The sequence below is a fragment of the Pangasianodon hypophthalmus genome, chromosome 4 (genome assembly GCF_027358585.1).
Source record: "Pangasianodon hypophthalmus isolate fPanHyp1 chromosome 4, fPanHyp1.pri, whole genome shotgun sequence".
NCBI classification, from domain to species: Eukaryota; Metazoa; Chordata; class Actinopteri; order Siluriformes; family Pangasiidae; genus Pangasianodon; species Pangasianodon hypophthalmus.
This window is the reverse complement of record NC_069713.1, coordinates 26,251,326-26,268,865: the sequence shown is the minus strand read 5'-3', so window position 1 is coordinate 26,268,865 and position 17,540 is coordinate 26,251,326. Positions and strand designations below refer to the sequence as shown.

Below are 17,540 nucleotides of genomic sequence, written 5' to 3'. Positions count from 1 at the left end.
ACATGTCATGGATGAGTATATACTTTTGAAACATGGAGGCAGATCTGTGGAAATCCTCTCCTCATACGTGAGTTCCTTGAAAAAAACGCACTGCCATGAGGGAGGTTAAGCGTAAAATCTTCCATTTACATGTAGCAGAGAGTAGTTTTTGGACTCAAATCTTGTTTTTCAAAACAGATTGATGAGATACAAAGCATTAATTTCTGAAGATGAAGAACTGAAATGCTAACAGTGTTAGAGTTGGAGTATCTTCAGATATGGCAAGTAAGATTTAGTGGCACTGCTTCAGGTCTGTAATAAATTTAACACAACGTATTGTTTTGGCTTTCTAGTTTAGACAGGTGATAAACCATCCGGTGACTACTAAATGTGAATTATTTTGCCAGTCCGTTTATCACCTCAGAAAAGACTTTTCAACTAAAATGACATTAGTGTTTTTATAACATGAAATAAGGCTTGGGAGAATGCTGCAGTAAACCAAATAGATTAACACCATCCATTCCAAGTGTTATAAACACATTTGTTTGACATTTGAAAAGTTGTAATGCATCCCTCTTTTGTGGCTAGCTGTCATGCATAGGCAGCATGTTCTATAAGGTGTGGTGTGGTATGGTGTGGTGTGTGTGTGTGTGTGTGTGTGTGTGTGTGGAGAGCCCTAGGCCACAGCTGCAAAGAGCAGGAAAATGGTTCATGTTGCTAACAGAAGGAAGGATGATGTGTACGCAGATCTTGCCCCAGTATTTTTCCCAGAGGGGGCATTTGTGTTGCATCTGATACAGCTATTAATTCCTACCTTGCTCTGTTTATCTCACCAATTGAGTTTTTATGGTTTGCCTTGGCTAGCTGCATTTAACCTTACACACTCGAGGCCATGCAGCCATACACACTCAAGGGCATGCTCAGCTCAAAGGAACACTAGCTCTCCATCTGTCTGTTTGTCTGTCTTATCAGCTGTCTTCTTTCTCTCGAGCTGTATGTCTCTCCAGAATGTCTCCATTGTCTATTCTATTCAATTTTCTTCTAATATATATACGAATTGCAAAGGAGAAAACATCATAAAGTATGATAGTAAGGTTTTGAGCAACCATGAACCACTAGAACATCTTCAGTGCACCTTGTCATGAATTCTATAAGTCTCTAGATCTGTATCGGAGGGATGAGCATGATTATTCTAAAAGATAGTCCCTCAGTCATATGATATGATTGTGGTAGAGATTTACTGACTTACATCATTTTCATACTCATCAAATAATTCGGTGAGCCTTTGTGCCCTGTGGCTGGAGGTGGAGTCATCCTGGAAGAGACCACTCCCATCAGGAGAGAAATGGTCCATCATAGGATAAAGGTGATCAGTCAGAATAACTTTGAATTGATCTTCCCTCTAAGGAGACAAATGAACCCAAACCATGCCAGCAGAACAGCACAACAAAGCCACCATTTCACTTTTTTTCACACATCTTTATATCTGTATGTTTGTAGAATTTTTTTCTGTTCTACCATATTTGTTGATTTCCCTTCATACCTTCTGTCTGTCTAGACAACAGTTTATCTTACCAGTGTCACATTTTATTCTATTCCATTTTATTCCATTGTACTGGATTGTGTCTTTACAGATGTCTGTCTTCTGCTCTCTAGCTGTCTGTCTTTTTCTTTAGTTCCAGCTCCTTGTCTGTCTCTCCAGCTGTCTTTCTGCATATCCAGGTGTCTATCTGTCTGTTTCTCCAGATGTTTGGCTGTATCTCAAGTTGTGTGTCTCTCTGTTTCTCCAGATGCCTGTCATTCTAACTGTCTGTTTCTCCAACAGTCTGTCGACCTGTCTTTCCACCTACCTGTCCGTTTCTTGTCTATCCATCTGTCTGTCTTGTTTTAGAGTTAACTTGTGTCTTACAGCACTGCTGGAAGTGATGTGCTACATACTGGAATACCATTTAATCTGTTGGTTTAGAGACTAGGAGACTAGGTGTGTGTGTGTGTGTGTGTGTCCAAAATGACTGCTTATTTCTTTGGTGAAAGAATACATCTTTTTTCTTCTTCTTTTTTCTTTCACACAGACATTAGCTCCCACTTTAATATATTACTTTAAATCTCTCAGATAGACTTTCACTTTAGCTCTCTCTAATAAATTATTTTTCTGTATCATGTCCATCTCAGTTAAGTCACCAATCCATTTTGCTTGCCATGTTGTGCCTGGGCCAGGTTGTGCCTTGAGGTCTGGAGAAGTGTGCTTCACATGAACTGCCAAGACTGTTTTTTCCCAGACTCTTCCCACCCCCAACCTTTTCCCCACCCCCAAAATCATTTTTCTCTCTCTTACCCCCTTTATCTTTCTTTTGCTTATATTTGTTCTGCCGCCATCCTTAAATACACATTGACATGGCAGCTCCTAAACATTCTGCTTATCTGACAGAGCAGAGAATTCCTGACCAAATTCTGTGTAATCTAGGCACATAAAGGTTAGTTGTCAGCCATGGCAATTTGTCAGCCAAAAGTACCCCAATGCAAGTAGGCAAATTTAAAGACAACCACTGCTTGTGTGGCATTTTATTTTTGGGGCCAAAAGTGGCCTAGCTTTAAGCTCTGGTGGACTTGTGGCTGTGCTTTGGCCATCAGAGTTGCACAGTGGTATGTGGTCCATGTGAAGTGGTAGGTGTGGGCCAGCTTTACCTGAGGTGTAATTACTGTGAAAGGTACTTTTTGGCACAGAGTCCCTTCTTTTTCAAGAATGGTATGTGTGTGTGTTATGAAACGAAAAAATGAACATTCTAATGTTGCGCTAATTTCTACTGATTCTAATAAAGTAAGGTGTTTATAGCTCAGTGGGAATGGGAAACATAAAAAGTATGTGAGTATGTCTGTATGTGTGTAATAGGTGCGCCTGATGTTTATCAGCCATGTGAACCTAGCATGCACTCCTGGAGCCCTGAGTTCAGCCTGTATGAGGCCAATATGAGTTCTCAGTGTCTTCAGACTGGAGGATGTGTTCTGCAGTTGTACTTTCAGCATGCAGTAGTTCCAGACACACTAACTGTGTGGATCACCTATATCTCCTTCAGTGAGTTTTGAACTGAAAGCTATTTTTCACATATTTTTATATTATTAATTTGTATATACTATTTAGGTCCTGCAGTCTTTTCATGATTCCACTGACTCTTAGCTTAACTCTTCACAAAAAGCTCCTTTGAGCCTGTGTGAACATTTCATGCCTTAAATAGGACTGTTTTTAATTAATCACCAAATTTATTTAAATAAATCATCCAGGAATGCATACTTTTGTTAATAAAGATAACGTCTTGCTTGAACTTAACTTCTGTAATATTTAGGCTGTGTTATACTGGGAATGTAATGGATAACATCATTAAATTAATGTTTAATAGAAACTGCTGTAAAATAGAGGTACATTAAATGTTTTTTACCTAGAAACTAAGGGGATGCTAAGTTTGCACTGAATGAGCTAATTAATAATTTTTCTTTGAGAAATTATCATATCAAGTTGCCTTCTTTGGAACATTTTATTTTTTATTGTATGTTATTTGTGCTAATAGGCAATCACGCAATCTCTGATCTGGAGTTCATACTGGAGACAGGTGAATCAGTTCACACTGGCCCCCAGAATGTTTTTTGTGATATTCCTCTAACTCTGCGTGCCACCAGTAGTAAGAAAGTAAAGGCTGTAAAGATCTCCACGTTTGATAAGAAGCTGGAGGTTGACGCTGTGCTGCTGACTTCACGACCCCATAATCCTCTTTGCTCTGTCTGTCGTCCACTCATCTACCATGTGTTACGAGATCCACCCATACAGGAAGGCAAGGGCTCTGTCACACTCAAACAATCCACATACACAGACAGGTAAGATGCTGACAACTTTACACACGCACACACACAGACACACACACACGTAATACAATTCTGTAAGCGTCAGTTCCAATTGGATGTGTTAATCATGTTGGCAGAGAGTGTGGGGTGTGATAGTATAACAATGTACTTTGTAATCATATGTTCACACCCCTGTAAATCTGAACATTTGAAAATACTATTTCCAGACAGATTGCAACTCTTCAGCTATGACAATATAGTCATTCAATCAATGGTTAAAAATTAAATAAAAAATTAAATAAATGTTTAAAAATAAATTTTCAAAATTATTTTTCAGAATTTAATTTTATTGGCTAACTGCCATATGCACATTAAACACATAAGCTCCTGCTGAAGTCAGTATATTGTTCACTTTAGACTAAACTGCTTTTTATATTATAAATCTATCTACATTATGTCTGTCTGTCTCTCTGTCTATCTACCTATCTATCTATCTATGAAAAGATATTTATTGAAAAATTAAATAATAATAATAGTCTACTCTCTGTCTCTGTGAACCTGGGCCTATTATTATTATTCATTAATACCATTTAACAATGTAATTCTTGAACCTCCCAGTGCTCCTGAATTTACATCACATTTTATCTGCTTGTTGAGTGTGAAGATCCTGTGTCAACAGGTCCTGGTTTATTTCTCCTTGAGCATTTGCAATAAGCCAAAACAGTCATTAATAGTGTGGAGCGAAGTCTGTTTCATCTCCAACAAACTTCTTTCCACTGGCCCCATAAATGCAAAAAGATGGAAAAATCAAAGGGAATTAAGTTATGTGGACAGGGTTGAGGTGATAGCTAGGAATCAGAAAGACAGAGAGGCAGAACCAAATAGGATCATTTTACCAGTAGAAACAGTGAACACTTGAGGCTGTTTGGAGTTACTTCTCTCTCTCTCTCTCTCTCTCTCTCGCCATCACCTAACAGTCAGATCGCTCATCACTGTTAGTGTGTGTGATAAGTGACATGTCATTCATGTCTCAGGGGAGGAAGAGAGAAAGAAAGAGGACTGAGGAAGCGGCTGTACTGCCACCAAGAGGTCTACAATGAAAACAGACCTTCTGTTAATCTACTTCACATGCTAGTATATATCCATTTGCTGATTTTTAGAAATGCTCTTAGAAGTTAGATGGAAACAAACCTCAAAACATCACATGTGCAATCAAGATAAATTTCTTTATTTACCTTAATAGAGGTTTTATTACACTGCCTAATGCCAGTTTGTACTCTTTGGCTTAATGTGTTTTATCATATGTAAGTTATCTTGGTATTGTAGTAGAAAGAATTATTAGCCACTCAGTCTTGAAATAGCCCCTTCTAGTAGGAACATTCTTCATATTATGAGTGACACAGAATACCCTGGTCACTGACAGAAATAGCTCCATTTATCTCTCCAGCTCTGGAAGTAATGCATAATTAATATGGGCAATTTGTTGAGGGGTAACAGGAGATACCGGAAAGAAGCTTCCCTTACTATTGGCCAGAAAAGCAGCTGAAATCAAGCGAGCTATGAATGAATAACCCTTGAGATCTCAAAGATTAGGAAAAAAATAGATAAACACTGCTACCTATGCCATCATGAGGTCAATGTTCAACAAGGTTAGATGAGAATGCTAAAGATATGCTCTGAAGTTGAATCACTAAAATCTTTTAACTTGTGTGTTGACTGATATCTTTGAAATGATGTCTTCTTGCATGTGTGTGCATGTGTCTATGTGTATGCATGTCCGGTTGTGTTGAGATGCTCATAGTGATGTACAGAAAGGGATGCAGTATGAGTACAGGATCCAGGTGGAGGCCGAAGGCTTGCGCAGCGAGCTCTCTCCTTCTCTGGTCTACACCCATGGAGACCCTTTCTGTGGAGATGGACAACTTCAAGGGTACACTGATACTGAACGATTCATTTTGGAGAATTTTCCAAGCATGCATCAAACATGTGTCATGCCTCACATAATGCATATAGCTTGCTTCACTCCTGTTTTACAATACCACCTTGATTTGAGAGGAAATGAGATGATCCTGTCTCCTGGTTACAAAAAAATGTGCAATCACCATTGTCCATCCCCTTTGGGTTAAAGGTTGTTATGCAATATCACTATTATCATTTCTGTGATTGAGTTCAGAGTTAATATTTAAACTTTGCATTGCCCTGGACAGTTTATTCATTTCAAACCTATAAGGTTAAAATCAGAATAAAGCATGCACACACCTGCAGAGAGGTTACTTATTCCCAGACCAAAGCAAAAAAGGATTTTCCCACATCTGACACTCAACAAAGTAAATATTCTTGTTTTTAATCACTAAATGCAGTGAAGTGTTTAAAATAGTGTAACATGACTCAGTTTTAAAGGAAATGCTGTGTAGCTATGAAATATTTGTGGAAAAAGCAGGTGTAATAATCAGTGTCATTCAGAGAGAAATGTTAATTTAAAATAAAATTTAAATATTAATTTATGCTATGTTGCATTAAAGAGGCTATTACAGTTGCAGACTAGCCAACTAACTGGTTCCTAATGCCCTACCACTAATACCATCACCACAATCATCATTTGAAAGCTCCACCCCCGTTAATTTTTAATTTTTAATTTTATTATTATTATTATTACTATTATTATTATTATTATTATTATTATTATTATTATTACAATTTGATCACTGATTGCCGCTGTTGTAGATGCCAAGCTGTCAGTAGTAGGCACTATATAATTTTTAAAAAACAATAATTTTAAAGCTACTCTGCAGGAAAGTTTTTTTTTTCTTTTTATACTTTAAAACAAATAAAGTTAATGTGTTTATGAGCATAACATTTCTAGCTAAAGTAATCCTTGATCTCTCTCCCTCCTTATGCAGGATAGAAGAGTGTGACGATGGGAATCTCTTGGACAGAGATGGCTGCTCCAAAAAGTGCAGCATGGAGCCAGGCTTCAACTGTGTGGGTGAGTGACAGAGGAACAATAAAGCAATAAAAAAAATGAAAATAATGATTCCCAGCTTTCATAACAAAGTTAAGCAGACACGTTTTTGAGCTTAATTTTGAGAAAGCACAAAAGTGTTGTTGCTGATGTTTCAGGCCATTTTTTATAAATTTTTTTAACAGAAAAGACTTTGAGTAAGTGTAAGCTGTTTTCATAGGAACCAACTAGCCCTTTGGCACTAAAATCCTGAGGAAATAGAAAAACAGAGAGAGAACATGATGATGAAGGCACACTTGCTTATTAATCTTGGATGCTAGGGCATGAATTATGTTCATTTCAAAGGGAGATTTTCATAAAGTTCATAAAGTTGATGAGACCACACACCTAATATGTGGACCAGTGGATAAGGCTCTGAGCTACTGATTTGAAGATTCAGAGTCCCAGGGCAACCACCTTGGTTGAAAGTGTCTGACTTGAAACTTGAAAGTGTCTGACAAAATAAAAAAGGTTATCCTTCTGTATTCCAATACTTTTAGATGTATCTATAGGCCATCCTTACACATCCTATCCTTACTCCGTACTAATGATTAAATTTAATCCATTAAAATGTCTTTTTCTTAGTTTAGTCATACATTACATAGCATTTCAGTCTGCAGTGCCTTCTGTCTGCAGAGGATGCTATGTATGAAAGTAGCTTTACATAATATAGCTTTTCATAATATGGTATTATCACTGAGTAATGTCTGATGACTGACTGATGTCTGATGCCAGTTTGTTTTGTGACAGACTGAAACTACTATAGGCAAAAATAGGCAGAAATAAAAAAACAGCATATATGTACAGTATAGATATTTAAGTTGATCTTCTGAGCAGCCCATTCATATTGGAATTTGCATGAAGTTCAAACCTCAGAGGTGTCAGAGGAGGAATTATTTTAATAATAAACTGTTATAAAGTGCAAGATCATTGTAGAAAGAACAGAGACAAAACTTAACATGACTGTTTAAATATGTACTAGTACTCAGATGTGCTACAAATACAAGACACAACTTATACAGTCTTATACCATTCATAAAATTATACATAAATTTCGGATGCAGACCTAGAGCTAGATCCCTAATGATAATGACAAGATGAAGAAGACACTTTGAGAGAAACCAGACTCAAAAATGAGCCCATGCTCTGAGTGACACCAGATAGTGGAATTATGATCATTCCAGTATACTGTCATATAGAGAAAAGGCAAACAGCATTGTTTATGTTGAAAGTATAAAGAATGTGTGGTATGATATTATGAATAGGAGTACAGGACAGTCAGCATAAATGAATAGGAGTACAGGCCATCAGTATCCCACCACTTCAGTGTCAAGAAATCTGAGTAATCTTGTGTGAGAGAGATGGGTGACAGCATTAGAATGAGTCAGTCCTCCACCTATTTATCAAAATGCCTATTTATCAAAATTAAACAAAAGCTAGAATTAAAGATTGAAACTCAATTCGAACTGCCCCTGATGGTCAATAGGGAATTCTCAGTAGAAAGCTGGTTTTGAATGATCCAAGCATAACTAGATATCCAATGCTGAGGATGACTGACATGAAATCACTTTTGGATATCTCTTGAGGTATATATAGTATGGAAGAAAAAAACAAAACCAAGTAACTAAAGCCCTGGAATGACTCTATGACCCCTCTCCCACACATATAAGCATGCAGTGTAGATAATCAGCCAGTGTTCATGGAGTAGATGTGTTTTTAATTTGGTACTGGAGTCCATTCATCAATCACCTCATCTATGATTCAACATCTTCTTACCGGGCATTTAACTCATTTACATGTGCCAACTGTAAAGGAGTTTTGATCTTTAAAACATTCAGATTGCTTTCATGGACCTTCTTTTCCTCTACTGTTGATCTTTGTGCCACTTCATCCATATCCATATCCATGCTTTAATGAAAATTTACTCTAATTTTTACCTTATGATCTCATACCTCCTTTTCAATTTAATTGGTTTATTGAACTGGAAAATTGCCCCATGTAAAGGATCTCCACACCTTTTCCCTTACCATACACCTTATACCTTATCCTTATCCCTCTGCTGAGGTATAAGGTATAGGGATAAGGGATAAGGATAAAACTAACAAATTAGTTTTTGGCATTGAGACTGGTGGTAGTTGGCCTGTGCACTCTCGTTCTCTCAGGTCAGCCAAGTCATTGTTACTTTTATGAGGGTGATGGTGTGTGCGAGGAATTTGAGAAGAGCTTCAGTGTTCAGGACTGTGGCTTCTTTACCCCAAATGGCTTCACTGACCAATGGGCTTCAGGTGCAACAGCTTCCCATCAGGACTGGCGGTGCCCTGCGCTGTCAGCAACAGGGGAGCCCAATCTCAGTCTGGTACAGTACAATGCTATACACAACTATTAACAATTTTGTAACAATTCTATGGATGTGTTTCACAGTCCAGCTCTAAATCACTTTTACAGTGTTACAACCTCCACCACTGTGATATCCACTGCACTACCCCTGAGTCATCTATGTAACTATTAACAAGGGATTGAGTTTAGTCTGTTCTTCATATAGGAATATTTACATACCTGTTTATTTCAATCTGCTAATTGAACCAGATTAACAGTTGGAGATATTTTGCTTCAGGGACTGTTTAATGCTCAGAGGTTACACAGATCAAATAAATTTATTGTTTGGCTGAGTCCCAAATGTCTCACTACTCAAAGGGCAGACTACATAGGGTATGAAATAATGGTTTCTACACCCTATGTCACAGGTTCTCAACTCTGGTCCTGCAGAACCCCCTGCCCTACAAATATTAACATTTTATCAGCTAACAACATACCTGATGTAACTAATAAGCTAATTAACAGGACTTTCTGAATTGAAGTTGGTGTGATAGAGCTGGGAAAACACTAAAATATGCAGGACAGGGGGTACTCCAGGACCAGGTCTGGGAACCTGTGCCCTATGTAATGCAATGTATATACAGTGGGGAGCCATTTGGCATTCAGCTATTGTCACAGAGAAGTGTTACTGCTACTATTTTAGAGTTATTATTTATTAGTTATTATTATATTCCTATGGTTAGATCATTATAAAATAAGATAATTTTTGCCTTATTAGATGTGCAAGTCTCAGTATGTGGAAATGAACGACGCACTAATGCAGGATGCATGGGTCCCCTGCACAGCCTTGTCTCACTACAGCAGTTACCATGTCCAGGAGCAGCCTGTGTGGCTCAGGGTATGCACAGCAACTGAAGGAAAATTTAGAAGAATGAGAGAGCACACAAAGATTAAATGAGCTCATGGCAGTTTTTTCCCTTTTTGGTGTTTTGGTAAGGTGGAATTCAAGCAGCCTGGGGTAGCAGCCTCCATTCTCATCTATCTGGCCTATGATGGAGAAATGCAGAACACTGGAGAACAGTGCAAGAAAACCATGTCTATCCAACTCTGTGACACTAGTGACAAAAACCACACACTTGGTACATTTCACAGACCATTCAGTCATATAGAATGAGTGTGGCAAAGATATTATATAATTTAAACTGTTAGCAATATAAAACATATTCACATGCTTGGTGATCTTTCTGATAGTTATTATAAGAAATAGAGATGTGACAGTAACAACTTATCTTTTTGTTTCATAGTTATAAATATCACTCAGTTTAAGACAGTTTAGCTAGCCTCTACCATCAGTACTATGGACCATCTCTTATTTATAATTTAATCTATTTTTTATAATCTAATATACTGTATTGCTTTTAGAGTAACCTTTCCTTACATATTGCTTAATAAGTTAGGAATTATATGGCATAGAGACATACTTTAAAATCCACATACATCTTTACAGTTTGGTTATTATTTTGTTTGGGTTATAAACCAGCACTCAACAAAGGTTTTGTATTTTTATTCATTTTTTCATTTTTTAAATTTCTTATCATTTATTTTATTATTGCTGTTCAATTTTAAAGGGGGTATAAACAGCAGGCCCACAGCATTTTTATCATATCATCATACATTTTGTTATTTCAGTCCCTATAGCATTCATTCAGCATCATCAGCATATCTGTGCTGAAAAAAAAAACAGTTGGGTCCAAAAGTCACCACATTGGAAATCTGGGTCTGTTTTTTTAAATTTAAAATTGGAAATAAACAGAAGATTTTAGAATTCTGAAATATTTTTTAAAAAATGTAAATGTTCAAAATCTGTTCAAGATTCTGCACTATTTGTAGGTCCCTATTTAAATTTAAGCAAATTTATGATATTGACCATGTTAACTGCTTTGTACAAAAGGTACAAAAATTTTCCTCATACTTAATCTCTTGTATTGAAGCATGTTTTCAGACAACACTCTGATGAATTTGATCTAAAATGGATCATAAGGTTTTGCACAAACTTGTGGAGTCCTTGCACAAGAAATGTACAAGAAACATTGATATTTGTGTAAATATTTCAAAGATTCTACTTTTCACTCAGGTTGTTGTCAATAATATAATTTGTAATGAAAAATGTTGTATTAAATTGGAAAAGAATGCAAAATAGAAGCATTTTCATTAGTGCTGTCAGACTTTTGGACCCTACTGTATATATTACATATACTACATATCTATTTGAAATGGGCAGTTTTATTTTAATGACTATTAAACCTGGGCATCCAAAAATGGGGAAAACAGACATAGACCTCTGAATGTTACAATTATTAGTAGTTAAAGGTGTGTGCGTGTGTGTGTGTGTGTGTGTGTGCGTATGTGTGTGTGTGTGTGTGTGTGTTTGTGCAGGTACCTATGAGCTGTCATGCCAGCATAACCCCTTGGTGGTGAATGTGACCCACAACCTGGGCATGCCCTTCTTCCAGACAGCTGCTTTGTTGCTAAACTTCTCCACTGCTCATGTGGCTGTGCTAGGGGTGGCATTACGTACATCCTGCCATTTCAGTCCCTTCGCCCTGACTGGGTGCGCTGAGGGTGGGCTCTTCCACGTCTTCACACATGCTCACATACAATGCATTAAAGATGTCACTCTCAAAAAAGTCAGACTGACTTACAACTTCATTTTAATTGTTTATACACAGCCATGCAATCATGTTCACAATAGTACTCCTTCCTGATTTGATTTAAATGGAAGTAAATATCTAAAAAAGTGAATATCTATAAAAGCTTTTCGGTTTTCCTGCTCTGCTTCACCTGAATCAGTGCCGGAGAACTTGATAATTACCCAGTGAGTTGAATCAAATGTGATAGATGTTCTACATCCGTTAATTTCAGACCTCTAGAGTGGCTTCCTCCATAACTAGCGGAGTAGTCCAGTTTGCTTGTTTCCTTGCCAGACAAGACTCATTCCCATTCTTGTCCTGTTGAGGACTTGAAGATGCTGGGTATAGCATTCTATTATTAAATCTGCACAATCAGAGTGAACTGACACACACCATGGGTGATGGTAATTCTAGTATTCTTTGACTTATTACTATTTTTACCAGAGTTGACTGTGTCGCTGTAGCAGACAAATGGCCTATTTTTTGAGTCAGATGCAGAGAAACTCCTGACTTTTTAAGGGTATAATATTAATTTATAACTTGTGTGAATTATTGAACTTTATCAACTTTCCCAACCTCATGTATTTTCAGGGCAGGATGGCAAGCTTTATTTTCTGCCAAGCCCTGATGGAGTTGAGGACATGATCAATGGCCAGATTGTTTGGTACCAGATAATCTCTGACAAGCACTTGCAGGCTATAGAAATACTGCAGGCTAATCATTATATTCTTCTGACACTGCCTTGCCACAGCAAGGACTGAAGTAAGCAGCAGGCATTAATTGCTGTGCTCACTAAGAAGAAAACTGTAAGCTCCTTTGCCATGTTGCAGCAGCAGGAACAAAAATGGGCGGTTATTCCCTGCAGAGCTTGGGCGTATGGTACAGGAGTGTGGCTCAGCAGCAATGGTGAATGTTCTGCAGGCTGATATTAAGATTGATATTAAAGCTGAAGCTGGATTTTGCTGATCAAATGTCTAAAACAATTTGTGGTGTAATCACACATGGGTGGCTATCCCCCAATGTACTAACTGCATTACACAACATACTCATGCCTACTCAAAACCATATTGAAGCTGCTACCTGAGAAAATGTTTAAGAAACCTCAACAGTGGATGGAAAGTGTTATGCAGCATATTTGCATGTTTGCAAAAGAGTCAGCCATTGCATGTGAAACCCTGGGCTTAAACCCTTTATCTTGGACTGTGAACAATGCTTTGGAGTTTGTGTAGAGTAAAGTGGAAGTTTCTCTCTCTGCCCCAAAATTATACATGACAACATTGTTTGAACAACAGGGACAGGTTGACATTTTACTGATAGGAGTGCATAAAGTAGTCAAAACCTTTCCTAAAAGTGTAAAATCTTTACATAAATTGTGGCCCCACATTGGGAACTGTCATATGAACCAATGTAACATACATATATACACTATATGGCCAAAAGTATGTGGACAGCTCATATCACATCCATGTGCTTGTTGAACATCTTATTCTAAAACCATGGGCATTAATATGGACTTGGTCCCCCTTTGCTGCTATGACAGTCTCAACTGTTCTGGGAAGTCTTTCCACTGGTTTTTGGAAAATGGCTGTGGGGATTTGTGTCCATTCAGCCATAAGTGCACTAGTGAGGTTGAGAACTGATGTTGGACAAGAAGGCCAATTCATCACAATGGTTTCTTCCAAAGTTCTTCCAAACCAACCTTGGGAAACAATGTCTTTATTGACCTTGCTTTTTGCACAGGGGCATTGGCATGCTGGAACAGATTTGGGCTATGTGCCCTAGGGAAATCATAAAATTACAGCATATAAAACATTCTAGACAACTGTCTGTTTCCAACTTTGTGGCAACAGATTGGGGAGGCAGGATCCTTATATGCATGTGATGATCAGGTGTCCACATGCTTTTGGCCATATAGTGTACTTCAGTATTTTTGCTGCCTATCACTATGGCCAGACGAGTCGGTGAGATGCATGTGTTATCAGTCACACACAGTGTTGGAGAAGCCAGCATTTCTGCCACCGGTCACAACATAATAACAATGCTATCAACTTATCTGGTCTTGAAAATGACAATGTGCCCAAGTCAGCCATGCGTCTGGTGAGGGCTCTCAACCATTATATGAAAGTGATCTGGCAGGTCACTGACCAGTTGTTTGTGTGCACCACAAAGGTGCTCTTCTGTCTATAGACAGGCTAGCCCACTGAGTAAAGGAAGTTATTGCACACACTTGAAAGCAGATCAAGAGGCATTTTTTTCCATGAAATGCCTCTTTCTTATGCTCTGACTACCTTCTGGGTGGCAATGAGAGGAGTGTAACTTGCAGACGTTTAAGAAGTGGCGACATGGAGCTCACCAACTACCATTTTTACAGATATCTTACAGAATTCTTACAGATGTTCTTACAGATGTTGCCCAATTGTTCTGTGATGAGTTATGGTGATTCTTGCTGTCAGTCAAGCAGTACCAGAAGGTTGTGTGATTCTTATCCTCAACAAAGACAGTATCAGTGCTTGAGTGATTCTCATTCTCAATAAAGTATGCTATTGGCACTGTTTATGAGTGCTGTCTGTTATTGTCTGGCGGGCTGTGTCTTACGAACCCTTACGACTTTGATATGTGGCCTCCACTAGTTCAGAAGGAAACTGCCCTAGTGGTCCAGAATGAAAGGAAGTAGCATCATGCCATGTGCATGTTACATATGTAAGCATGTTTTTATTATCAAGAATCACATTGGATAGAGCTTATAAATGGCTTGTTAAGTAACTGGTGAATTGAATGAGATGATAAATACAACAATGCAAGAATATGGCATCCCCAAACCTGGCATTTGTCCAAACACTGTTCTAGGGACATCTATAGAACTGAAATATAACATTTTTGAATGTCTATTTATTAGGTGCGTGCGCAGGCCAGGCACTGTGGACTCCTGCAGTGCTGTGAAAGTAGAGCATGCTTCAGTTAGCTGCACCCCTATTCTGGACCCCACACACTGCTCCATTACCTGCCACCGAGGGTACACACTGCACGTGCTCAGTGGCCTGGGCTTTCGTCCTCAACAGGTACAGAGACAGCTTTATAATGATAATGAAATGTAAATTTTTTAAATGTATTACTTACTTTTTACATGTTTTCAAATATAAAAATCAGCTGAAATAAATTTTAAAAAATTAAAAATCTATAAATTGTATAAATATGAATGTCAAAATAATTAAAATACATACTGGTAATAAAATTTAGACACATTGAATTTCCAATGAATAAATGAGTGAATGAATGTTTCAAGTTGCATATTAAACTTGATAAATTTGGTAGGGTAATGAATTTGTTGTTGCACAGATGTTTAGTGTTGGCGCGACAACAAAAAGCAGCCTCACCATTTTTGTGTTTTAGTGTTTTATCTCTCTCTCTGATGAATTATAGTTGAACCATGCACTGTGTTGATCAAGAATATTAAGCTTGAGAATGCTGTTGGGTGATGAATTTGTTGTTGCAGGGAATTTTAGCTTTGGAGCTAAAACAAAAAGCAGCCTTACCATTTTTGTGTTTTATACTTGAGACATTTAAAAGTTCTCCTTTCTCCCTCTCTCTGTTGAATTATAATTGAACAAAGTGCTGTTTTAGTTTAAATGCAGTTGATAATTTTTAAAGTTTTAATATGTGTTAATGCCATTTTCAGTGTTTAATTTTCAGAGCAACAGGCTCTTGTGTGCTTGGTACAGGCAAATTCAATGTTTTCTCATTATGATGTGAAACAGTGAATGATTTTTTTTTTTTTGTAAAGCCACCAAGGACTGTTTGACACTTTACCTCTGCACAAATTAATAAAAACTTTTCTCAAGGGTGCAGAATGTCTCTAAACTCTATGCAAAATAATGGTCCAGCAGTGGGATCTTGACTTATTGCTAAGCAGTTTGCGCAACTTGGCGGTTGAACCAGCAGAAGATGTACATATAAAATGTCGTTCGCCTTAGAGGGTCTTTTTTTGCTGCCCATCACTACAACTAGACAAGTCAGACAATTGCATGTGTAAGTGGTCAGCATGCAGTGTCTATGCAGGGGACTAGATTTCAAACATATCATGCTATGGCTGAACCCAGCATTACATATGCATAAGGCCTGGGGCTATGGAGAGTTGAGAGTTCAATTCCCAGCACCACCAAACTGCCATGGTGCTATGGGTAAATGAGCAAGACCCATAATCTTTAACCTCAAGTGGTCAGTTGTATCCTGTTGAAATAACATGAGGATTTGATTTTCATAGAGACTACATAGCACTTCTGTAATTTACTTGGGATAAGGGCTTCTGATAAATGCTGTAAATGTATGTAATATAGCTGTAATATGCTTTGCTATATTAATAAATCTATCAACGTATCTGCTTTTGAAGATGAGACTTTGCCAGTCATGTGTCCAGTGAGGGCTCTCAAGCATGTGGAGGTGACTGCCAGCTGGCTATAAAGTGGCTCTGCTTTGCAAAGACAGCTTAGCCCATCAGGAAAAGGATGTGATTGCGCAAGCATACTTGAATCCAGGTCAAGAGGCACTTTCTTCCTTTAAATGCTCGATGTTCACTATGGCTCACTTCTGAGTTGCACTAAGAGGAATGTCACTTTTGGACATTTGTACCTTTGTAAATGGCAACATGGAGCTCACCAGATGTGTACCTATACCAGATTTTACAGACTTTATGATACTTCATAGCAGACCACATGCTCTGTGGTGAGTTTTAGTGTTTCCTGATTCTCAGTAGAGTACAGCATGAGCACCTACAATTAAATTCAATTCAATTTTATTTATATAATGATTTTAACAATGGATATTGTCACAAAGCAGCTTTACAGAAATCCAGATATGGATTTAGATTTAGATCCCTAATGAGCAATCCAGGCACGACAGTGGCAAGGAAAATTGGAGGAAGAAACCTTGAGAGGAACCAGAGTGAAAATGGAACCCATCCTCATCTGGGTGATACTGGATCATGTGATTGATGAGTCGTTACTCTTCCACATCTGTATACTATAGAGTCAAGCAGTGCTAAGTGAAAGAATCTTCAGTGTGAGCATCAGGGTAATTTTTATTTCATTGTAGTTTTAGCTATAGTGTCTATAGTGTCCAGGTGAATTTATCCACTGTATAATGAATGAGACTTGAGTGTGAACTGGATTTAGCACGCACAGTTATTAGGCTATCCAAGTAAGACCAATCCACAGCCATCATTAGGGTATTTGTGTCGTACCATCCACAGCAATTTCATGGCAAACTTTAGGCTAGCCATGTAGAGCCATCCTCAGCAGCAGAAAGTTATTCTCAGGTGAAGGAGGCTCCAAGCAGAAGTAAAGCATCAAGATGGGTCAAGGGATGAGGGTGCATGATACGCTTAAATCAGTCAATCAGACAATTACATTATCCTCTATCTCTGTCTGTGTCTCCTTTTGGTTCTCAGAACTCTGTAGAACTGAGCTGTGTTAATGGTGTTTGGGACCGTGTGGTGAGCTGTGTGCCAGTGGACTGTGGTCAGCCTGATAACTCTCATGTCTATTTTGCCTCCTTCACCTGCCCCTGGGGTACAACTTTTGGCAAGCAGTGCACCTTCTCCTGCAACTCACCCTCCACATTGCAAGGTAACACCCTCAGTATGTTGATGTTTTCATTTTTTGCTGTGTTTGGGCATATTTATATATCCTCTAAATATTTTTATTAATCCACAACATATTTTTATG

General features: G+C 38.1%; 1 protein-coding gene across 1 annotated transcript in view; it reads left to right on the top strand.

Moving 5' to 3' along the window:
* pappa2 (pappalysin 2) overlaps positions 1-17,540 on the top strand; it is a 69,826-nt gene that overhangs the window by 22,245 nt on the left and 30,041 nt on the right. The window contains exons 8-17 of the mRNA XM_026937049.3: positions 2,870-3,052; positions 3,543-3,846; positions 5,615-5,743; positions 6,714-6,799; positions 8,977-9,170; positions 9,909-10,028; positions 10,128-10,269; positions 11,567-11,741; positions 14,717-14,879; positions 17,264-17,441. Coding sequence (XP_026792850.3) covers positions 2,870-3,052; positions 3,543-3,846; positions 5,615-5,743; positions 6,714-6,799; positions 8,977-9,170; positions 9,909-10,028; positions 10,128-10,269; positions 11,567-11,741; positions 14,717-14,879; positions 17,264-17,441 — 1,674 coding nt within the window. The remainder of the gene's footprint in view (positions 1-2,869; positions 3,053-3,542; positions 3,847-5,614; positions 5,744-6,713; positions 6,800-8,976; positions 9,171-9,908; positions 10,029-10,127; positions 10,270-11,566; positions 11,742-14,716; positions 14,880-17,263; positions 17,442-17,540) is intronic.